Source organism: Microtus pennsylvanicus, chromosome Y (genome assembly GCF_037038515.1).
Source record: "Microtus pennsylvanicus isolate mMicPen1 chromosome Y, mMicPen1.hap1, whole genome shotgun sequence".
In the NCBI taxonomy this organism is placed as follows: Eukaryota; Metazoa; Chordata; class Mammalia; order Rodentia; family Cricetidae; genus Microtus; species Microtus pennsylvanicus.
This window is the reverse complement of record NC_134602.1, coordinates 42032425-42049739: the sequence shown is the minus strand read 5'-3', so window position 1 is coordinate 42049739 and position 17315 is coordinate 42032425. Positions and strand designations below refer to the sequence as shown.

The 17315-nt window shown below is 38.4% G+C and overlaps 1 protein-coding gene across 1 annotated transcript in view; it reads left to right on the top strand.

The window, feature by feature from the left end:
* The window catches only part of LOC142841991 (ubiquitin carboxyl-terminal hydrolase 9Y-like), a 156643-nt gene that overhangs the window by 25011 nt on the left and 114317 nt on the right, over positions 1-17315 (top strand). Inside the window, exon 10 of the mRNA XM_075958972.1 lies at positions 11377-11481. Coding sequence (XP_075815087.1) covers positions 11377-11481 — 105 coding nt within the window. The remainder of the gene's footprint in view (positions 1-11376; positions 11482-17315) is intronic.

Below are 17315 nucleotides of genomic sequence, written 5' to 3'. Positions count from 1 at the left end.
TCCAAAATGCTCATTCACATGTGCTTTCATTTTTATTACTAATTTTGGCCTTTTTTACTGGAGTAAGATGAAGTCTCAAAATTGTTTTAAATTGCACTTACTTGATGACTAAGAATATTGGCCTATTTTTAAACTGTTTCTTTTTGTTGTTTTGTTTTACTAGACAGTTTCTCTGTGTAGCACTAGTTGACTGGGAACTTGTTATGTAGTCCATGCTGGCCACCTGCCTCTGCTCGTATTAAGGGTTTATACTTGACTTTTAACCATTAGTGCCTCATCTTTTTAGAACTCTTTACTTTTATACCCTATTTTAATTGGGTTGTTTTCCTGATGTTTCATTATTTAAATTCCTTGTATGTCTAAATATGAACCATCTGGCACACGTTTAATTGGTAAATATTTGTCCTGTATACTGCCATTTTACTCAAAAGACTGTGTTCTTTACTGTACAGGAGCTTTTTAAATAACCTTCATTATTAGGTCCTAGTTATTAATTCTGGTCCTATTTGATTTTTATAAAATTTATAAATAATATCAATCAAAATTTCTACTTCCTCCGCTCCTCCCACTTCCCTTCTGCTCCCCTCCAGTCCTAAGAGAGGGCAGGGTACCCTGCCCTGTGGGAAGTCCAATCCTTTCCCCCTCCATCCGGGCTTAGGAAGGTATGCATCCAAATAGAATAGGATCCAAAAAGCCAAAACACGCAGTGGTCAAATCCCAGTGCCATTATCATTGGCTTCTCAGTCTGCCCCAATTGTCGGCTACATTCAGAGAGTCCAGTTTTAAATAACTAAATTAATTAAAAAATATTTTTATCTAAGAAATCTTCTTTAGCCCGGGACTTAGGTTCTAATTGTTGTTATTATTGACCAAAACGATGTTTAACAATACATACATTTTCAACTAATTGTAAAATAAAGTGATAAGTTTAAAGGGAAAAAAATTAATTCTTGTCCTTGTACCTGCACTATAGGTGACTTGTGTTGATGGGATCAAGTGGATTCCTTATTTTCTCCTCTGTCAGATTTAGTGTATCTGGTCTTACATTTTTTGATCATTTGCAGTTTAGTTTTATAGTCATTTGAAGTTTAGGTTTGAACAGAGGCTGGTTAATTTGGATGTATATTATAATTATCGTTAAAGCTTCAATCCAGTTTTTAGCTGAATTATTTCTTTTATTTATTTTTTGTTGAAAAAATTTCCGCCTCCTCCCAGACTCTCACTCCCTTTCCCCCACTGCTCTCCCCCTTCCCCCTCACCATTCCCCATCCCTCTCAAGAATGAAGAGCAGTCTGGATTCCCTGCCCTGTGGGAAGTCCAAGGTCCTACCCACTCCATTCAGGCCCAGGAAGGTGAGCATCCAAACATAGCCAGTTCATGTAGTAGGATCAAAACCCCCTGCGATTGTCTTTGGCTTCTCAACAGCCATCATTGTCTACCATGTTCAGAAAGTCTGGTTTTATCACATGCTTAATCAGTCCCAGTCCAGCTGGCCTTGGTGAGCTCCCAATAGATCAGCCCCACTGTCACAGTGGGTGGGTGCCCCCCTCGTGGTCCCAACTTCTTTGCTCATGTTCTCCCTCCTTCCGCTCCTCATTGGGACCTTGGGAGCTCAGTCCAGTGCTCCAGTGTGGGTCTCTGTCTCTATCTCCATCCATCGCCAGATGACGGTTCTATGATTATATGCAAGATATTCGTCAGTACAGCTGTAGGATAGGATCATTTCAGGTTCCCTATCCCCAGCTGCCCCAGGAACTAACTGGGGACCTCGCCTTGGGCACCTGGAAGCCCCTCTAGGTCCAAGTCTCTTCCCAACCCTAAGATGGCTCCCTTAATTAAGATATGTGCTTCCCTGCTCCCCTATCCAACCTTCCTTTATCCCAATCATCCTGTTTCCCCAAGGCCCCCCTCCTACCCTTCTCACTTTACTCTCCCCATCTCACCTTACCCCCCTCCCACCCCACCCTTAAGATCCCGATTTTTTTGCCTGGCAATCTTGTCTACTTCCCCTACCCAGGATGATAGCTATATGTTTTTCTTTGGGTTCACCTTCTTATTTAGCTTCTTTAGGATATCCAATTATAGACTCACTGACCTTTATTTAAGGCTAGAAACCCCTTATGAGTGAATACATCCCATGTTCATCTTTTTGGGTCTGGGTTACCTCACTCAGGATAGTATTTTCTATTTCCATCCATTGGCATGCAAAAGTCAAGATGTCATTGTTTTTTACTGCTGAGTAGTATGCTAATATGTATATATTTCACACTTTCTTCATCCACTCTTGCATTGAAGGGCATCTAGGTTGTTTCCAGGTTCTGGCTATTACAAATAATGCTGCTATGAACATAGTTGAACAAATGCTTTTGTCATATGATCGGGCATCTCTTGGGTATATTCCCAAGAGCGGTATTGCTGGGTCCAGGGGTAGGTGTATCCCGAATTTCCCTAGTAACTGCCACACTGATTTCCAAAGTGGTTGCACAAGTTTGCATTCCCACCAGCAATGAATGAGGGTACCCCTTCCTCCACAACGTCTCCAGCAAAGAGAAGGTGTTTTTGATTTTAGCCATTCTGACAGGTGTAAGATGGTATCTCAAAGGTGTTTTGATTTGCATTTCCCTGATCGCTAAGGAGGTTGAGCATGACCTTAAGTGTCTTTTGGCCATTTGAACTTCTTCTGTTGAGAATTTTCTGTTCAGTTCAGTGCCCCATTTTTTAATTGAGTTAATTAGCATTTTAAAGTCTAGTTTCTTGAGTTCTTTATATATTTTGGAGATAAGACCTTTGTCAGTTGCAGGGTTGGTGAAGATCTTCTCCCAGTCAGTGGGTTGCCTTTGTGTCTTAGTGACAGTGTCTATGCTTTAGAAGCTTCTCAGTTTCAGGAGGTCCCATTTATTCAATGTTGCCCATAATGCCTGTGCTGCTGGGGTTATATGTAGGAAGTGATTTTCTGTGCCCATAAGTTGTAGAGTACTTCCCACTTTCTCTTCTATCAGTTTCAGTGTGTACAGATTGATATTGAGGTCTTTGATCCATTTGGACTTGAGTTTTGTGCATGGTGAAAGATATGGGTCTATTTTCATTCTTCTACAGGTTGACATCTGGTTGTGCCAGCACCTGGATTTGTTGAAGATGCTTTCTTTCTTCCATTGTAAACTTTTAGCTCCTTTATGGAAAATCAGGTGTTCATAGGATTGAGGGTTAAAATCCAGGTCTTCTATTTGATTCCATTGGTCGACTTCTCGGCTTTTATTCCAATACTAAGCTGTTTTCAATACCATAGCTCTGTAATAGAGTTTGATGTCAGGGACGGTAATGCCTCAAGAAGATCCTTTATTGTATAAGATCGTTTTGGCTCTCCTGGGTTTTTTGTATTTCCATATAAAGTTGATTATTGTCCTCTCAAGGTCTGTGAAGAATTTTTGTGGGACCATGATGGGGATTGCATTGAATCTATAAATTTCTTTAGGTAGAATTGCCATTTTTACTATGTTGATGCTCCCAATCCAAGAGCAAGGGATATCCTTCCATTTTCTGGTATCCTCTTCAATTTCTTTCTTCAATGCCTTAAAGTTCTTGTCAAATAGATCTTTCACTTCCTTGGTTAGAGTATCTCAAGCCCTAAAAGTCTTTTTTTTTCTTTTATGCTAATGATGTGTCTTACCCTCTGAGCTTACATGGTAAGATTTTGATTTTTGAACTTTATTTTGGTTCACCTTTTCTTTACCAGTTCTATTTTTTCTTCATCTATACTTTCATATCTTGAATTTTTATTTCATTCAACTTTGTTTTTTTATCATTTTAAGTTTTTTATCATGTTTATAAATGCTATTTTGAAATCCTAGTGCTTCTAATATGTCTTCCAATAAACAAATAAATATGTGCTTCCAAAAAATTACTTTTTCATACCTCAAACAGTAGTGTTGCTATGTTCTAGGAGAAGCCATATTGTCTTTGTTATTCATGTTGTGTTTACACTGACTCTGCTTATCTGTAGTTATGGTGTTTATTGGAATAGAGCTTTGTTGAATCTATTACTCCAATCTGACAGTTGATTGGCCAGAAGAATGATGCTTGGATCTCAGTTTTTACAGGTCAGTTCTGAAACCTGATTAGAGTTGGGGTATAGACCCCAACCATGTCCAAGTTGTTGTAGTGATGGGGTTGGGTGATACGCTATCGGACCTCCAACGGCAACCAATCCTGGAGTTTTTTCAAGGTCTTTAAATCAGAAGCAGGACTAGGCTTACTATTAAGGATGTGAATGTGTACAAAGAAGATGGAATAGGTAGAGGTTGAGGAGGAGCTGAGATGGACAGGTAGCAGAAAGTCTAAGAGTACTCTCCAGAAACCAGAATGAAAGAGGGTAAGGTATGCACAGTTAGACTACCTAGGTTCCAGACAAGTGTGGCACCTCTAGGGTCCCTAGTAGATAGTGGGTCACCAGTCAAACAAAAGGAGATGGTCTCAGAAGAATTACTGAAACTGACAGCATGGAACAACTATAGAGATGCTGCCAAGTTTTTTGTTCAGACAAAATATTTTATCTTTCCTTCATTAAACATTTAGGTTCCTTTTTCTCTTTTTTTAACAGAGCAAAGGACTTTATTCATTATTTCTTTAAATTATATATATATATATAATATCACAGATACATATGAAACATTAAATAAAAATACACAGCATAACAATTATACCAGTAACATATAAGTATATAGTACCAAGTAGATAATAAGCTGGTGGTGGTGGCACACACATTTAATCCCAGAACTTGGGAGATAGGGGCAGGCAGATATCTGGATTTAAAGCTATCTTGGTGTACAGAGTGAGTTCCAGGACAGCCAGGAACTCTTGTCTCAAAACAAACGGACAGAGAGAGAGAGAAATTGGATAATATAACATTTAGGCACTCAGACTAAAAGACTGCGAGATAATGAATATACTGACTTGATTGACACCAATCGTTGTTTCTAAATATATGACTATTAAGGCAGAATTTCATAAGTCTTAAATATGATTTAAAATTTTTAATTACTTAAAACAACTTAAGTTTAATTATAATTTGATTCTACCCAAGTCTTTCCAGATCATTTCTTCCTCCCTGTCTATCCACCCAAATTTTAAGTTCTTTCTCAAACAAAAGGAAGTATAACAACAAACCCAGGAAACAAAGTACAAAAACAAACCTCAAACTTTAGCTAAATAACAGCACACAAAAAATTGTGGAATCTAATCTTTTTTTTTGTTCCTGGAACTAACCTTGTAGACCATGCCAGCTTTGAACTCCCAGAGATCCACCTGCTTCTGCCTCCTAAGTACTGGAATTAAAGGCATGTGCCACTACTGCTCAGAATCTATTATTCATTGTTCAACTACTGCTAAACATTAGGCCTCTCCTGGAGTAGTTATTAATCCCTGTAGGTATTATAGTGTCTAGGTTTCATTCATTCATTAAATCTTTTATAACAGTGTAAAATGCAAGATAAAACAAAAGCAACCACATTGAGTCTGATCAAGGCAACTCAACAGAAGGAAAAGAGCCCAAGAGAAGGCACAAGAATCAGAGAACCACTACTTTGCACATTCAGTAATCCCATAAAAACATTTAAACTGGAAGTCATTATATATTCATAGAGGACCTGATGTAGGCCCTGTACATGCTGCTTCAGTCTCTTTGCTCAGTTGGTTTAGAGGCCTTTATTCTCGTTCTGGCTCTTTTGTGCCTCCTTTTCCATGGGGTTCCCTGGACTATGAGTTGGGGGAATTTGATGGAGACATCCATTTAGGGCTGAGTGCTCCAAGATCGCTCACTTTCTGCCTACTGTTTGATGACAGGCCTCTCTGTATTTGTTTCCATCTGCTGCAGGGGAAAGTTTCTCTTCTGATGATTGAGTAAAGAAGGCACTGATCTGTAATGTAATACCATCAGGAGTCATTTATTCACTATATTTTAATAGACCAGTCTTACTTGGTTTTGCCCTAGGCCTCTGGACTATCTAGTCTTAGGAGCTTTTAAACACAGGGGCTGGAGAGATGGCTCAGAGGTTAAGAGCATTGCCTGCTCTTCCAAATGTCCTGAGTTCAATTCCCAGCAACCACATGGTGGCTTACAACCATCTGTAATGGGGTCTGGTGCCTTCTTCTGGTCTGCAGGCATACACATAGACAGAATATTGTATACATAATAAATAAATATTTAAGAAAAACACAGGTAGGGTAGGGTATGGTTTCTGTGAAGTAGACATTAAGTCGTTATATTGGTTGATTACTCCCACAAGCTTTGTGCCACCATTGCCCTGTCATATCTTTTAGGCAGTCTATATTCTCCATAGGATGAACTGTCTCTTCTGTTACTCAGCATGAGCGGTCACTTGTCACAAGGCATTCTGTCAGGTGTAAAATGAACTATCAGAATTGTTTTGATTGGTATTTCCCTCATTGCTGAAAGATGTTGGCCATTTAAGTATCCCCAGTCACTGAATTTCCTCTATTTAGAATTCTCTGTTTATATCTGTACCCATTGTTTGTTTGTTTCCTTGATAGTTTCTTGAGTTCTTTATTTATTTTGGATATTAGCTCTATTGGATTGGAGTTGGTGAAACATCTTTTCCCATTCTGTAGGATGCCACTTTGAATAATGTGCCTTTTGCCTTGCGGAAACATCTTCAATTCATGAGATCCTACTTATTAGTTATTGATCTTTTAAATATTTTTTATTATGTATACAATATTCTGTCTGCAGACCAGAAGAGGGCACCAGACCCCATTACAGGTGGACACCAGACCCAATTACAGGTGGCTGTGAGCCACTATGTGGTTGCTGGGAATTGAACTCAGGACCTTTGAAAGAGCAGGCAATGCTCTTAACCTCTGATCCATCTCTCCAGTCCCTTGATCTTACTGCCTGTACTATTCTTGTCTATTTCTATGTCAGTGAGTTCAAGACTATTGTCATTTTCTCTTCTATGTGGTTCAGTGTAAGTGGTTTTATGTTGGGGTCTTTCATCTATTTGCAGTGTTTTTTTCAGGGTAATAATTATAAATCTATTCTCAGCCTTCTACAGTTTGACTGACCTTTCAAGATTTGTTAAGAATTGTGTTGGGATTTTCATGAAAGTGGCGTTGGTTCTGTAGATAGCTTTTAGTAGCATGGCCATTTTTACTATTTTATCCTACTGATCCATGAGCACAGACAGGTTTTTCAGTGTACTGGTGGTGTCTTCTTCAGTTTATTTCTTCATGACTTTAAGTTTTCATACAGGTCTTTTTTTTTGCTTAGTTCAAAATACCCAGGTTATTTATATTTGAAGCTTTTATAAAAGGTGTTTTTCTTTCCCAGACTGCTTGTCATTTGAATATAGGAAGGCTCCTGATATTTGTGAGTTAATTTTGTGTGCAGATCCTTTGCTGAAAGTGTTACCAGCTATAGAAATTTCCTGGTGGAATTAGTCTTCGGTAACTTGTGTATGTTACCATATTATTTGTAAATAAATATATTTTAACTTCTTCCTTTTCAATTTTTAACCCTTTGATCTCCTGTTGTCTTATTACTCTAGCTAAGACATCAAATCTTGAATAGATGTGGAGAGTGGACAACCTTGTCTTGTTCCTCATTCTAGTGAAGTGTCTAGAGTTTCTTTTCTCTCCATTCAAGATGCTGTTGGCTATAATCTTTCCGGAAACTGCCTTTGTTATGTTGTTGAGATATCCCTAATCCCTCTAGGACTTTTATCATGAAGATATCTTGGATTTTGCCAGAGACTATTTCTTAATCTAACGATTTGATTATGTGTTTTTTTTCTTTCAGTTAATTTTCATTTTATTTATTTTTGATTTTTTGAGACAGTTTCTTGAAATAGTTTTCAAGACAGTGTGGCTTAGGAGCCTGTCCTGGACTTTCTCTGTAGATAATACTGGCTCTGAACTGACGGGGCGTAAACGACCGGCAAATAGGATTAATCAGGCTAGCTTTAATATCAGCTTTATTAAGGGGAAGAAGGGGATAGCTAACAAAACCAAGGTTCCAACAAAGAGCGGGAAACAGAAGGGAAGACTGGGGAGTACACCAGCAAGATTTATAAGTAAATATTAGCCTAAGGGGATCCTGCCCTTCAAGCAAGGTGATTGGCTTGGCTTCCCCTACATCTCCCCCTTTTGTCTAAATAAGACAGAACCAAACCAAATACAACTATATACAATAAGAACAAATAATAAATATAAAATTAACAAACAATATTGAGCAAGAAACCTGTAACAAAAGTTTTACTAAACATTCTATTTCAAGGAGTCTAAATAATGTAGAAAGTAATTGCAATTATCTAATCTTCAACTCGGTCAAAGATCTGAGAAGGGAAGTAATATTACTTAAGCAACCAGGAAGAACAAACGAGAAATTTCCAAAATCTGGGACAAATGACAGAGACCTGGGCAATCACCCAAAGTCTCGTTAGCAATGTTGAGTCAGCCAACTTTGGCTAAGGCCTAACATAACTGGCAGACCATTATCAAAGGCAAGAAACTTTGTTAGAACTATCCTACCCTGTCTTGGCAAGATAGGACAATCCTGTTTTATCCACTTATGGATATTTTGTATCTTTTTCAGTAGTTGAGGTATGGGCTTTTCTTTTGCCCGAAGGCCAGTTGTGCCAAGAAGAAGACAAGCTCCCAGTGGAGTGTCTTTGGTGCTCAACATTCTCTCAGGAGTAGAGCGGTATTGCCAGGAGCGATTGTGTCTCATTGGCACGGAATTCCTAGGTTAGATTAAAGGCCATTTTCTACAGCTCTTCGAAGAGGTTGAAGATTATACTATCTATACTAAATATAATCTTTATGTATCTAAAAAACCTGATTATCCTAATATAAATATGACAAAGATATAATTTTCAATACCTATCTAGCTTTAAGACTAAGAGAATAAACAACTGTGCAATATATGAGGACAATGATCCCCAACTGTAAACAGTGTCATTATATAAATAATATCAGAGGTAGAAATGTACATTGTGATATGGTAAATATATTAATACAATATAAACAGGTATAAGCATACTCTTATACAAGAAATAGAGGTAGAAGCATACGCACATTTAATACTCTGTATATCAATATACAAGAATCCCCTCAACCCTGTATCAATCACTAAATGATGTCCCTAAACCTGAGGGTAAACTCTGCTGGGAGAGGGGACGTCGTCCTGTAATAGGGCTTTAAGCTGACATGGGGGCGACGTTCTTCTAAGGGGTCCTGTGAAAGCAAATGATGGTAAAATTCCCATAATAACATTTGGCCTAAGAAAATTGTAACTAGCCTCTGAGTGTTTCGAGGAGGTCTGGCTCAAAACTGGAAGTTAAACCACAGACTGTGTGCTGTGTGAATTAGAGTATGGCTGTAAACAGCAGTGGGAGCGTGGATGGCGCTGCCTGAGAGGTTAGAGTGATTGGGGGGAGCTCGCTCGGATGGACTCACGTGCCCTGTGGTGCCCCTGCCTTACTGCAGCGCTGGCGGTAACAGCTGGCCAGAACTGCAGTAAGGTTGTGCTCGTTCAGCCACGGCTGTACTGCTGCCAACCAAGCTCGAATGCTGGGAAACTCAGCCGAGACAGGCGGGAGGGGTTAGCGCGCTGGGCTTCCCCTACACTGAGCTCAGAGATCTGCCTGCCTCTGCCTCTCCAGTGCTGGGATTAACGGTGTACACCACTATTGCTGGGCCTTTATGTTTATTTATGTATTTTGAATTATCCCTGCATCTTTAGGATGGAGCCTGTTTGAGCATTGTGGTTGATTTTTTTTTTTTGAATACTTGGGTTTCTTTTTTATTTTCTTTGACAGGTGTAGTTAACTCTATTGATGGTATTCAAGAGAGTAGGGCTTCCTAAGCTCTTCCTGCTACTCTGGGGGTCTGGGATGGAAACTGAGGAAGATGCTCAGTGTCAAGGGTTGAGTTAGGATAGAGACTACTCAGCAGCTGAGGGCGCCTCTCTTTTGCTGTGTCCTTGCTGGGATGGGGGTCCTGGGCAGGCTTCTTATTCCTTGGAGGCCATGTAGGCTATGAGGTCCGCCACCCTGTTGCTGTAGCCAAATTCATTGTGGTACCAGGAAATGAGCTTTACAAAGTTGTCATTGAGAGCAATGCCAGCCCCAGCATCGAAGGTGAAAGAGTGGGAGTCACTGTTAAAGTCACAGGAGACAACTTGGTTTTCAGCGTAGCCCAGGATGCCCTTTAGTGGACCCCCAGATGCCTGCTTCACCACCTTCTTGATGTCGTTATACTTGGCAGCTTTCTCCAGGGGGCATGTCAGATCCACAATGGACACATTGGGGGTAGGAACATGGAAGGCCATGCATGTGAGCTTCCAGTTCAGCTCTGGGATGACTTTGCCCACAGCCTTGGCAGCGCCAGTGGATGCAGGGATGATGCTCTGGGCAGCGCCACGGCCATCTCACCACATCTTGCTAGAGGGGCCATTCACAGTCTTCTGCATGGCTGTGATGGCATGGACTGGGGTCATTAGTCCTTCCACGATGCCAAAGTTGTCATGGATGACCTTGGCCATGGCAGCTAAGGAGCTGGTGGTGCAGGAAGCATTGCTGACAATCTTGAGGGAATTGTCATACATGCCATAGTTCACACCCATCACAAACATGGGGGCTTTCGCAGAAGGTGTAGATGATGACCTGTTTGGCCCCACCCATCATGTGGGCCCCAGCTTTCTCCATGGTGGTGAAGACACCAGTTGACTCCACAACATAACTCGGCACCGGCTTCGCCCCATTTTATGCTGGCAGGATCTCCCTCCTGGAAGACGGTGCTGGCCTTCCTGTTGATGATAAGCTTCCCATTCTCAGCCTTAACTGTGCCTTTGAACTTGCCATGGGTGTAGTCATACTGGAACATGTAGACCATGTAGTTGAGATCGATGGCAACAATGTCCACTTTGCCAGAAGTGAAGGCAACCCTGGTAACCAGGCATCCAATACGGCCAAATTCGTTCCCTCTGACCTTCACCATTGTGTCTCTGGAACAAGTCTGGTACTGCATGAAAAGAAGCTCCCTAGAACAGCGAGGAGCAGAGAGCCTACTAGGGTTTCTAATTTTGAAAAAGTTTACTATATTTTATAGACTAAGTTTTTTTTCCTGAATATTATTGGTGTTTTAATTTTTAATTCTTTAATTAATTTAATAAGTTAAATTAATAATTTCTTTTTTATTAAGTACTTTAAGTGGAAAAACTAAGTGGCTTTAGTTTCAGTGGAAATTGTTTTATGTTAAGGGCTATTCTTACACTTTCAGGTGAAAAGGTAACTAAGGGTTATCCAGGTCATAATACAGTGGTTTATATTTACTTTTACCTTTTTTTGTTTTCTTTCTTTGAAGGCAGGAAAGCATGAAGCCATTGTGAAGAATGTACATGACCTACTAGCAAAATTAGCTTGGGATTTTTCTCCTGAACAACTTGATCATCTTTTTGATTGTTTTAAGGTAAAAGTTCAAATAATAAAATATTGCTATTATTTAATTTGGTCTTCTTTGCTCTTATGTGCCTTTGGAAAAAAACATTGATCATTGGATAGTTACTTTTTCTTCTAATTAGAACTTATAAGTGGTTTATATAATAATTTCTGTCATGTGTATGCACTTGTAACCATTTTAATTCTGCTTAGTTCTTTGACTTTAGTCTTTTCTGGAATTTTTAATGTTTATGGTAAAATATCTTACATAAATATAATGAAGGGTGGGATGATGAGAAGAAAATACCTAACTGCTCAACCATGATAAAATAATAAGAAATATTATTTTGTACATACTCTGTAATGTGTATTTGCATTTGTATTGATGGAATTGTTTAAGTATTAAGTATTCTTTTTCTGTGTATTTGGTTAGAAAGTTGACTAATCAAAAGTTAGAACCCTGTTACAGTATTAGTGTACAAATATTCTAGTTACCATTGACTTTAGCTATACAAGATTTCTTGTTTAAGATCATTATTACATTTCTGGCAATAACTTTTACTAGGCCCTGAAGATAAAGTATTTGTTTGATAATTTTCATTAAAATGTGAAGAATTATATTCTATATCCCAATTGCTGTTAATGCCAGCTATTCCCTGGAGAAATTCATAGTATATACTGTAGGATGCCTGTTCAGCATTTTAACAGTTGTAGTTTTATAGGCCCCAAACCGAAATTAAATGTGTCTAAATTATAGAAGGATACAGTAGAAGATACTCTCATTAAAATGACAAAAACCAATATATTAGAACCATTTTATATATAGGTGGAGCTATCTGAGGGAAAGAAATGAAGTGATATTCTAAAAAGTAAAGTTGTTTGATATTGTGAATACTACTGGCATGTTTATGTATATTTTTTTTACTGATTTTTATTGAGCTCTACATTTTTCTCTGCTCCCCTCCTTGCCTCTCCATTCCCTATCAACCCTCTCTTAAGAAACCCATGTTCCTAATTAACTCAGCAGATCTTCTATTTTTCTGCAATCTATGTATGTCTCTCTTAGGGTCCTCGTTGTTGTCTGGGTTCACTGGATTTATGATTTGTAGGCTGGTTTTCTTTGCTTTATATTTTAAACCACATATGAGTGAGTCCATATGATAATTGTCATTCTGCGTCTGGATTGCCTCACTTAAAATGATGTTTTCTAGCTCCATCAATTTGCCTGCAAATTTGAAGATGGTCATAATTTTTTTTTCTGCTGTGTAGTGCTCCATTGTGTAAATGTACCACATTTTCCATATCCATTCTTCAGTCGAGGTGCATTTAGGTTGTTTCCAGATTCTGTTTATGACAAATAATGCTGCTATGAACATAGTTGAGTACATGTCTTTGTGGCATGATTGAGCATCCCTTGTGATATATACCCAAAAGTGGTACTACTGGGTCTTGAGGGAGGCTGTTTCTTAATTTTCTGAGAAGTTGCCACACTAATATTGAAAGGGGTTGTATCAGCTTGCATTCATACTAGCAGTGTAGAAGTGTTCCCTTTACCGCACAGCCTCTCCAGTACAAGTTGTCGTCAGTGCTTTTGTTCTTGGCCATTCTTACAGGTGTAAGATGGAATCTCAGAGTTGTTTTGATTTGCATTTCTCTGATGACTAAGAATGTTGAACATTTCCTTAAGTGTCTTTCAGCCATTTTAGATTCCTCTGTTGAGAGTTCTCTGTTTAGGTCTCTACTCCATTTGTTTTTATTGGATGATTTGTTCTTTTGATGACGAATTTCTTGAGTTCTAGTATATTTTGGAGATCAGACCCCTGTCTGATGTAGGGATAGTGAAGATCTTTTCCTGTCTGTAGGCTGTCATTTTATCTTGTTAACTGTGTCCTTTGCTTTATAGAAGCTTTTCAGTTTCAGGAGGTCCCGTTTATTAATTGTTTCTCTCAGTGTCTGTACTGCTGGGGTTGTATTTAGGAAGTGGTTCCCTGTGCCAATGCGTTCAAGTGAACTTGCCACTTTCTCTTCTATAAAGTTCATGGCTTTATGCTGAGGTCTTTGATCCATTTAGACTTGAGTTTTGTGCATGGTGATAGATATAGATCTATTTTCATTCTTTTACATGTTAATATTCAGTTATGCCAGTCCATTTGTTAAATATGTTTTCTATTTTCCATTTGTTTTTTTTTTTTGCTTCTTTGTCTAAATCGGGTGTTATATTTCAAAGGATTAATATCCGGGTCTTCAGTTTGGTTCCTTATATTTTACAGGATTGTTTTGTCTATCCTAGGTTTTTTGCTTTTTCATTTGAAGTTGAGTACATTGCTTTCAGGGTCTGTGAAGAATTTTGCTGAGATTTTGATGGGCATTGCATTGGATCTGTATATTGCTTTTGGTAAAATTGCCATTTTTACTATGTTAATTCTGCCTACCCAAGAGCGTGGTATACCTTCCACTTTCTGGTGTCTTCTTCAGTTTCTTTCTTCAAAGCTTTAAAGTTCTTTTTTTTTTTTTTTTTTGGTTTTTCGAGACAAGGTTTCTCTGTAGCTTTGGTGCCTGTCCCAGAACTAGCTCTTGTAGACCAGGCTGGCCTCTAACTCCCAGAGATCCACCTGCCCCTGCCTCCCGAGTGCTGGGATTAAAGCCATGTGCCGCCACCGCCCGGCCTTAAAGTTCTTGTCATACAAGACTTTCACTTGTTTGGTTAGAGTTATTTCAAGGTATTTTATGCTGTTTGTGACTATTTGTGAAGAGTATTGATTCTTTTATTTCTTCCCCAGACTTTTTATCATTTGTGTACAGGAGGGCTACTGATTGTTTTTGAGTTAATCTTGTATCCTGCTACATTGCTGAAAGTTTTTATGTGTTGTAGAAGATCGTTGGTAGAATTTTTGGGGTCACTTATGTAAACTATTATATCATCAGCAAACAATGAGAGTTTGACTTCTTTTGCAATTTGTATCCTTTGATCTCCTTTTGTTGTCTTTGTCTTATTGCTGTAGCTAAGACCTCTAGAACTATATTGAATAGATATGGAGAGAGTGTACAACCTTGTCTTGTTCCTGATTTTAGTAGGATCTCTGTGAGTTTCTTTACAGTTAGTTTGATGTTGGCTGTTGGCGTGCTGTATTTATTTAGGTCTATTCCTTGTATCCCTGCTCTTTCCAAGACTTTTATCATGAAGGAATGTTGTTGAAAACTTTTTTCAACATCTAATGAGATGTGGTTTTATATTTTAGTTTGTTGATATGGTGGATTACGTTGACAGACTTTCATACAGGGAACCATCCATCCCTGCATCTCTGGAATGAAGCCAACTTTATCGTGGTGGATGATGGTTCTGTTTTGTTCTTGGATTTGATTTGCCAGTATTTTATTTGGTAGTTTTGCATCAGTGTTCATGAATGAGATTGGTTTGTAATTCTTTTTTTTTAGTGTGGTTTTTCTTTATGTGGATTGGGTAATTGTAGCCTCATAAAAAGATTTCAGCAATATTTCTTTTGTTTTTTGTATTGAACAATTTGAGGAATGTTGGTATTAGTTCTTTAAATCTTGTATAATTCTGAGCTGAAACCATCTGCTCCTGGCTTTTTTTTGTTTGGGAGACTTTTGATGACTGCTTCTATTTCTTCAGCAGTTGTAGGTCTGTGTAATTTGTTTATCTGGTCTTGATTTAATTTTGGTAAGTGATATTTATCCAGAAACTTGTCCATTTCCTTTAAGTTTTTCAATTTTGTGGAGTACAGGTTTTTGAAATGTGACCTGGATTTCCTCCTTGTATGTTGTTATGTCCCCTCTTTCGTTTCTGATTTTGTTAATTTGGATATTCTCTCTCTGCCTTTTGGTTAGTTTGGATGAAGGTTTGTCTATTTTGTTGATTTTTCTCAAAGAACCAACTCTTTGTCTCATTGATTCTTTGTATTGTTTTTTTGTTTCTACTTGTTGATGTCAGCTATCAATTTGATTATTTCCTGCTAATTCTCCTGGGTGAGTTTTCTCCTGTTGGTTCTAAAGTTTTCAAATGTTCTGTTAATTCACTAGTGTGGGATTTTCCAGCTTCTTTATGTAAGAATTTAATAGCTTTCTTCTTAACACTGCTCTCACTGTTTCCCATAAATTTGGGTATGTTGTTTGGTCATTTTCATTGAATTTTAAGAAGTCTTTAATTTCTCCCTTTATTTCTTCTTTTACCCATTGATAATTCAGGTGAGCATTGTTAAATTTCTATGTGTTTGTGGGCTTTCTGGAATTAGTATTGCTTTTGAATTCTAGTTTTAAGCCATAGTGATCTAATAAGATACTTGGCGTTCTTCCAGTTTTTCTGTATTTGTTGAGGTTTGTTTTGTTACCACGTATGTGGTCAGTTTTTCAGAAGGGTTCCATGAGGTACTGAAAAGAATGTATATGTTCTTTCATATTTGGTTGGAATATGCTTTAGGTGTTTGTTAAGTCCATTTGAGTCTTAAAATCTGTTAGTTCCTTTATTTCTCTGTTCATTTTTTGTTTGACTGACCTGTCCAGTGGTGAGAGGGGAGTGTGTTGAAGTCTCCCACTATTAGCGTGTGGGGCTTCATGTATGATTTGAGCTTTAGAAGTGCTTCTTTTACATGAGGGTGCTTTTGTATTTGGGCCCTAGGTGTCCAATATTGAGAGTTTCTTTTGATGGATTTTTCCTGTGACTAATATGAAATGTACTTCTTTGTCTCTTGGTTGATTTTAGTTTGAAGTCTATTTTGTCAGGTATTAGAATAGCTACACCAGGTTGTTTCTTAGGTTCATTTGACTAGATATTTTACCCTTTACTGTGAGGCTATGTCTGTTTTTGTTGTTGCTGTTGTTAATTTGTGTGTTTTTCCCTTCTTTGGGACTTGCTGCTTTGAAATCATCAATTGTTGTGGTATGAGGGCTGCTTGTCAGGATTTCTGTCCTGCCTGGCTCCCACAGTCTTTAGGTCCTAAAGAAAATCACACCGAGGTCTCCATAAGTTATAAACTGATTGGCCCATTAGCTCAGGCTTCGTATTAGCTCTTATATATTAACCCATTATTCTTATCTATGTTAGCCACATTGCTCTGTACCTTTCTTAGCCATGCAGATCACATCCTGTTTCTTCTGTGGTCTGGGCAGGACTCGGGAAAGAGCTTCCTTCTTCCCAGAATACTCCTGTTTTCATTGCCTGCCTCTGCTTCCTTTCTGGTTGACCTGCCTATACTTCCTGCCTGGCCAATCAGCGTTTATTTAAAACATGATTGACAGAATACAGACAATTCTCCTGCACCACTTTCCCCTTTTATTTTTTTAAACAAAGGAAAACATCCTTAGTCCATTTTTTGGGAATGTGGGCACTGTATTCCATGCTACTTCCAGCTGGTTGGGAGCGCTGATAATCTTATGGGGAGCTACAGAAAATGTAGAATTATGATCAAGTCCTGAATGGAGTATCCTGTGAGTCTTGATCATCTCAGGCGGCAGTCTTGAATCTGTTCTGGATGTAGAACTCAGACATCTGGGCTGTCTGTTCCTATCAGAGATTTCTCAGCTGGTCTTCCTTGATCAAACCAGATTTTTCTTAACTCAGAATGAATCCACAGCCCGAGGAAAAAGCAAAATCTCTTCTCCAAAGTAACATACCTCTTGACTTCAATTTTGAAATCAAGGTATTTTCAAAGTACCTATCTTGGGTTAATTTAGCAGCATTTATAAGCACATATCTTTTAGCAGCTATTGCTCCTTCCTCAGCATTCAAACAATTCAGAGAGAGCATAATAACATACAGTGTCCAGATTCTCTATGTGTTTTCCATCTTTATGCAGTTTTATTTTAAACTATATTTTTTAATTTTTTGAGACAGGGTTTCTGTGTATC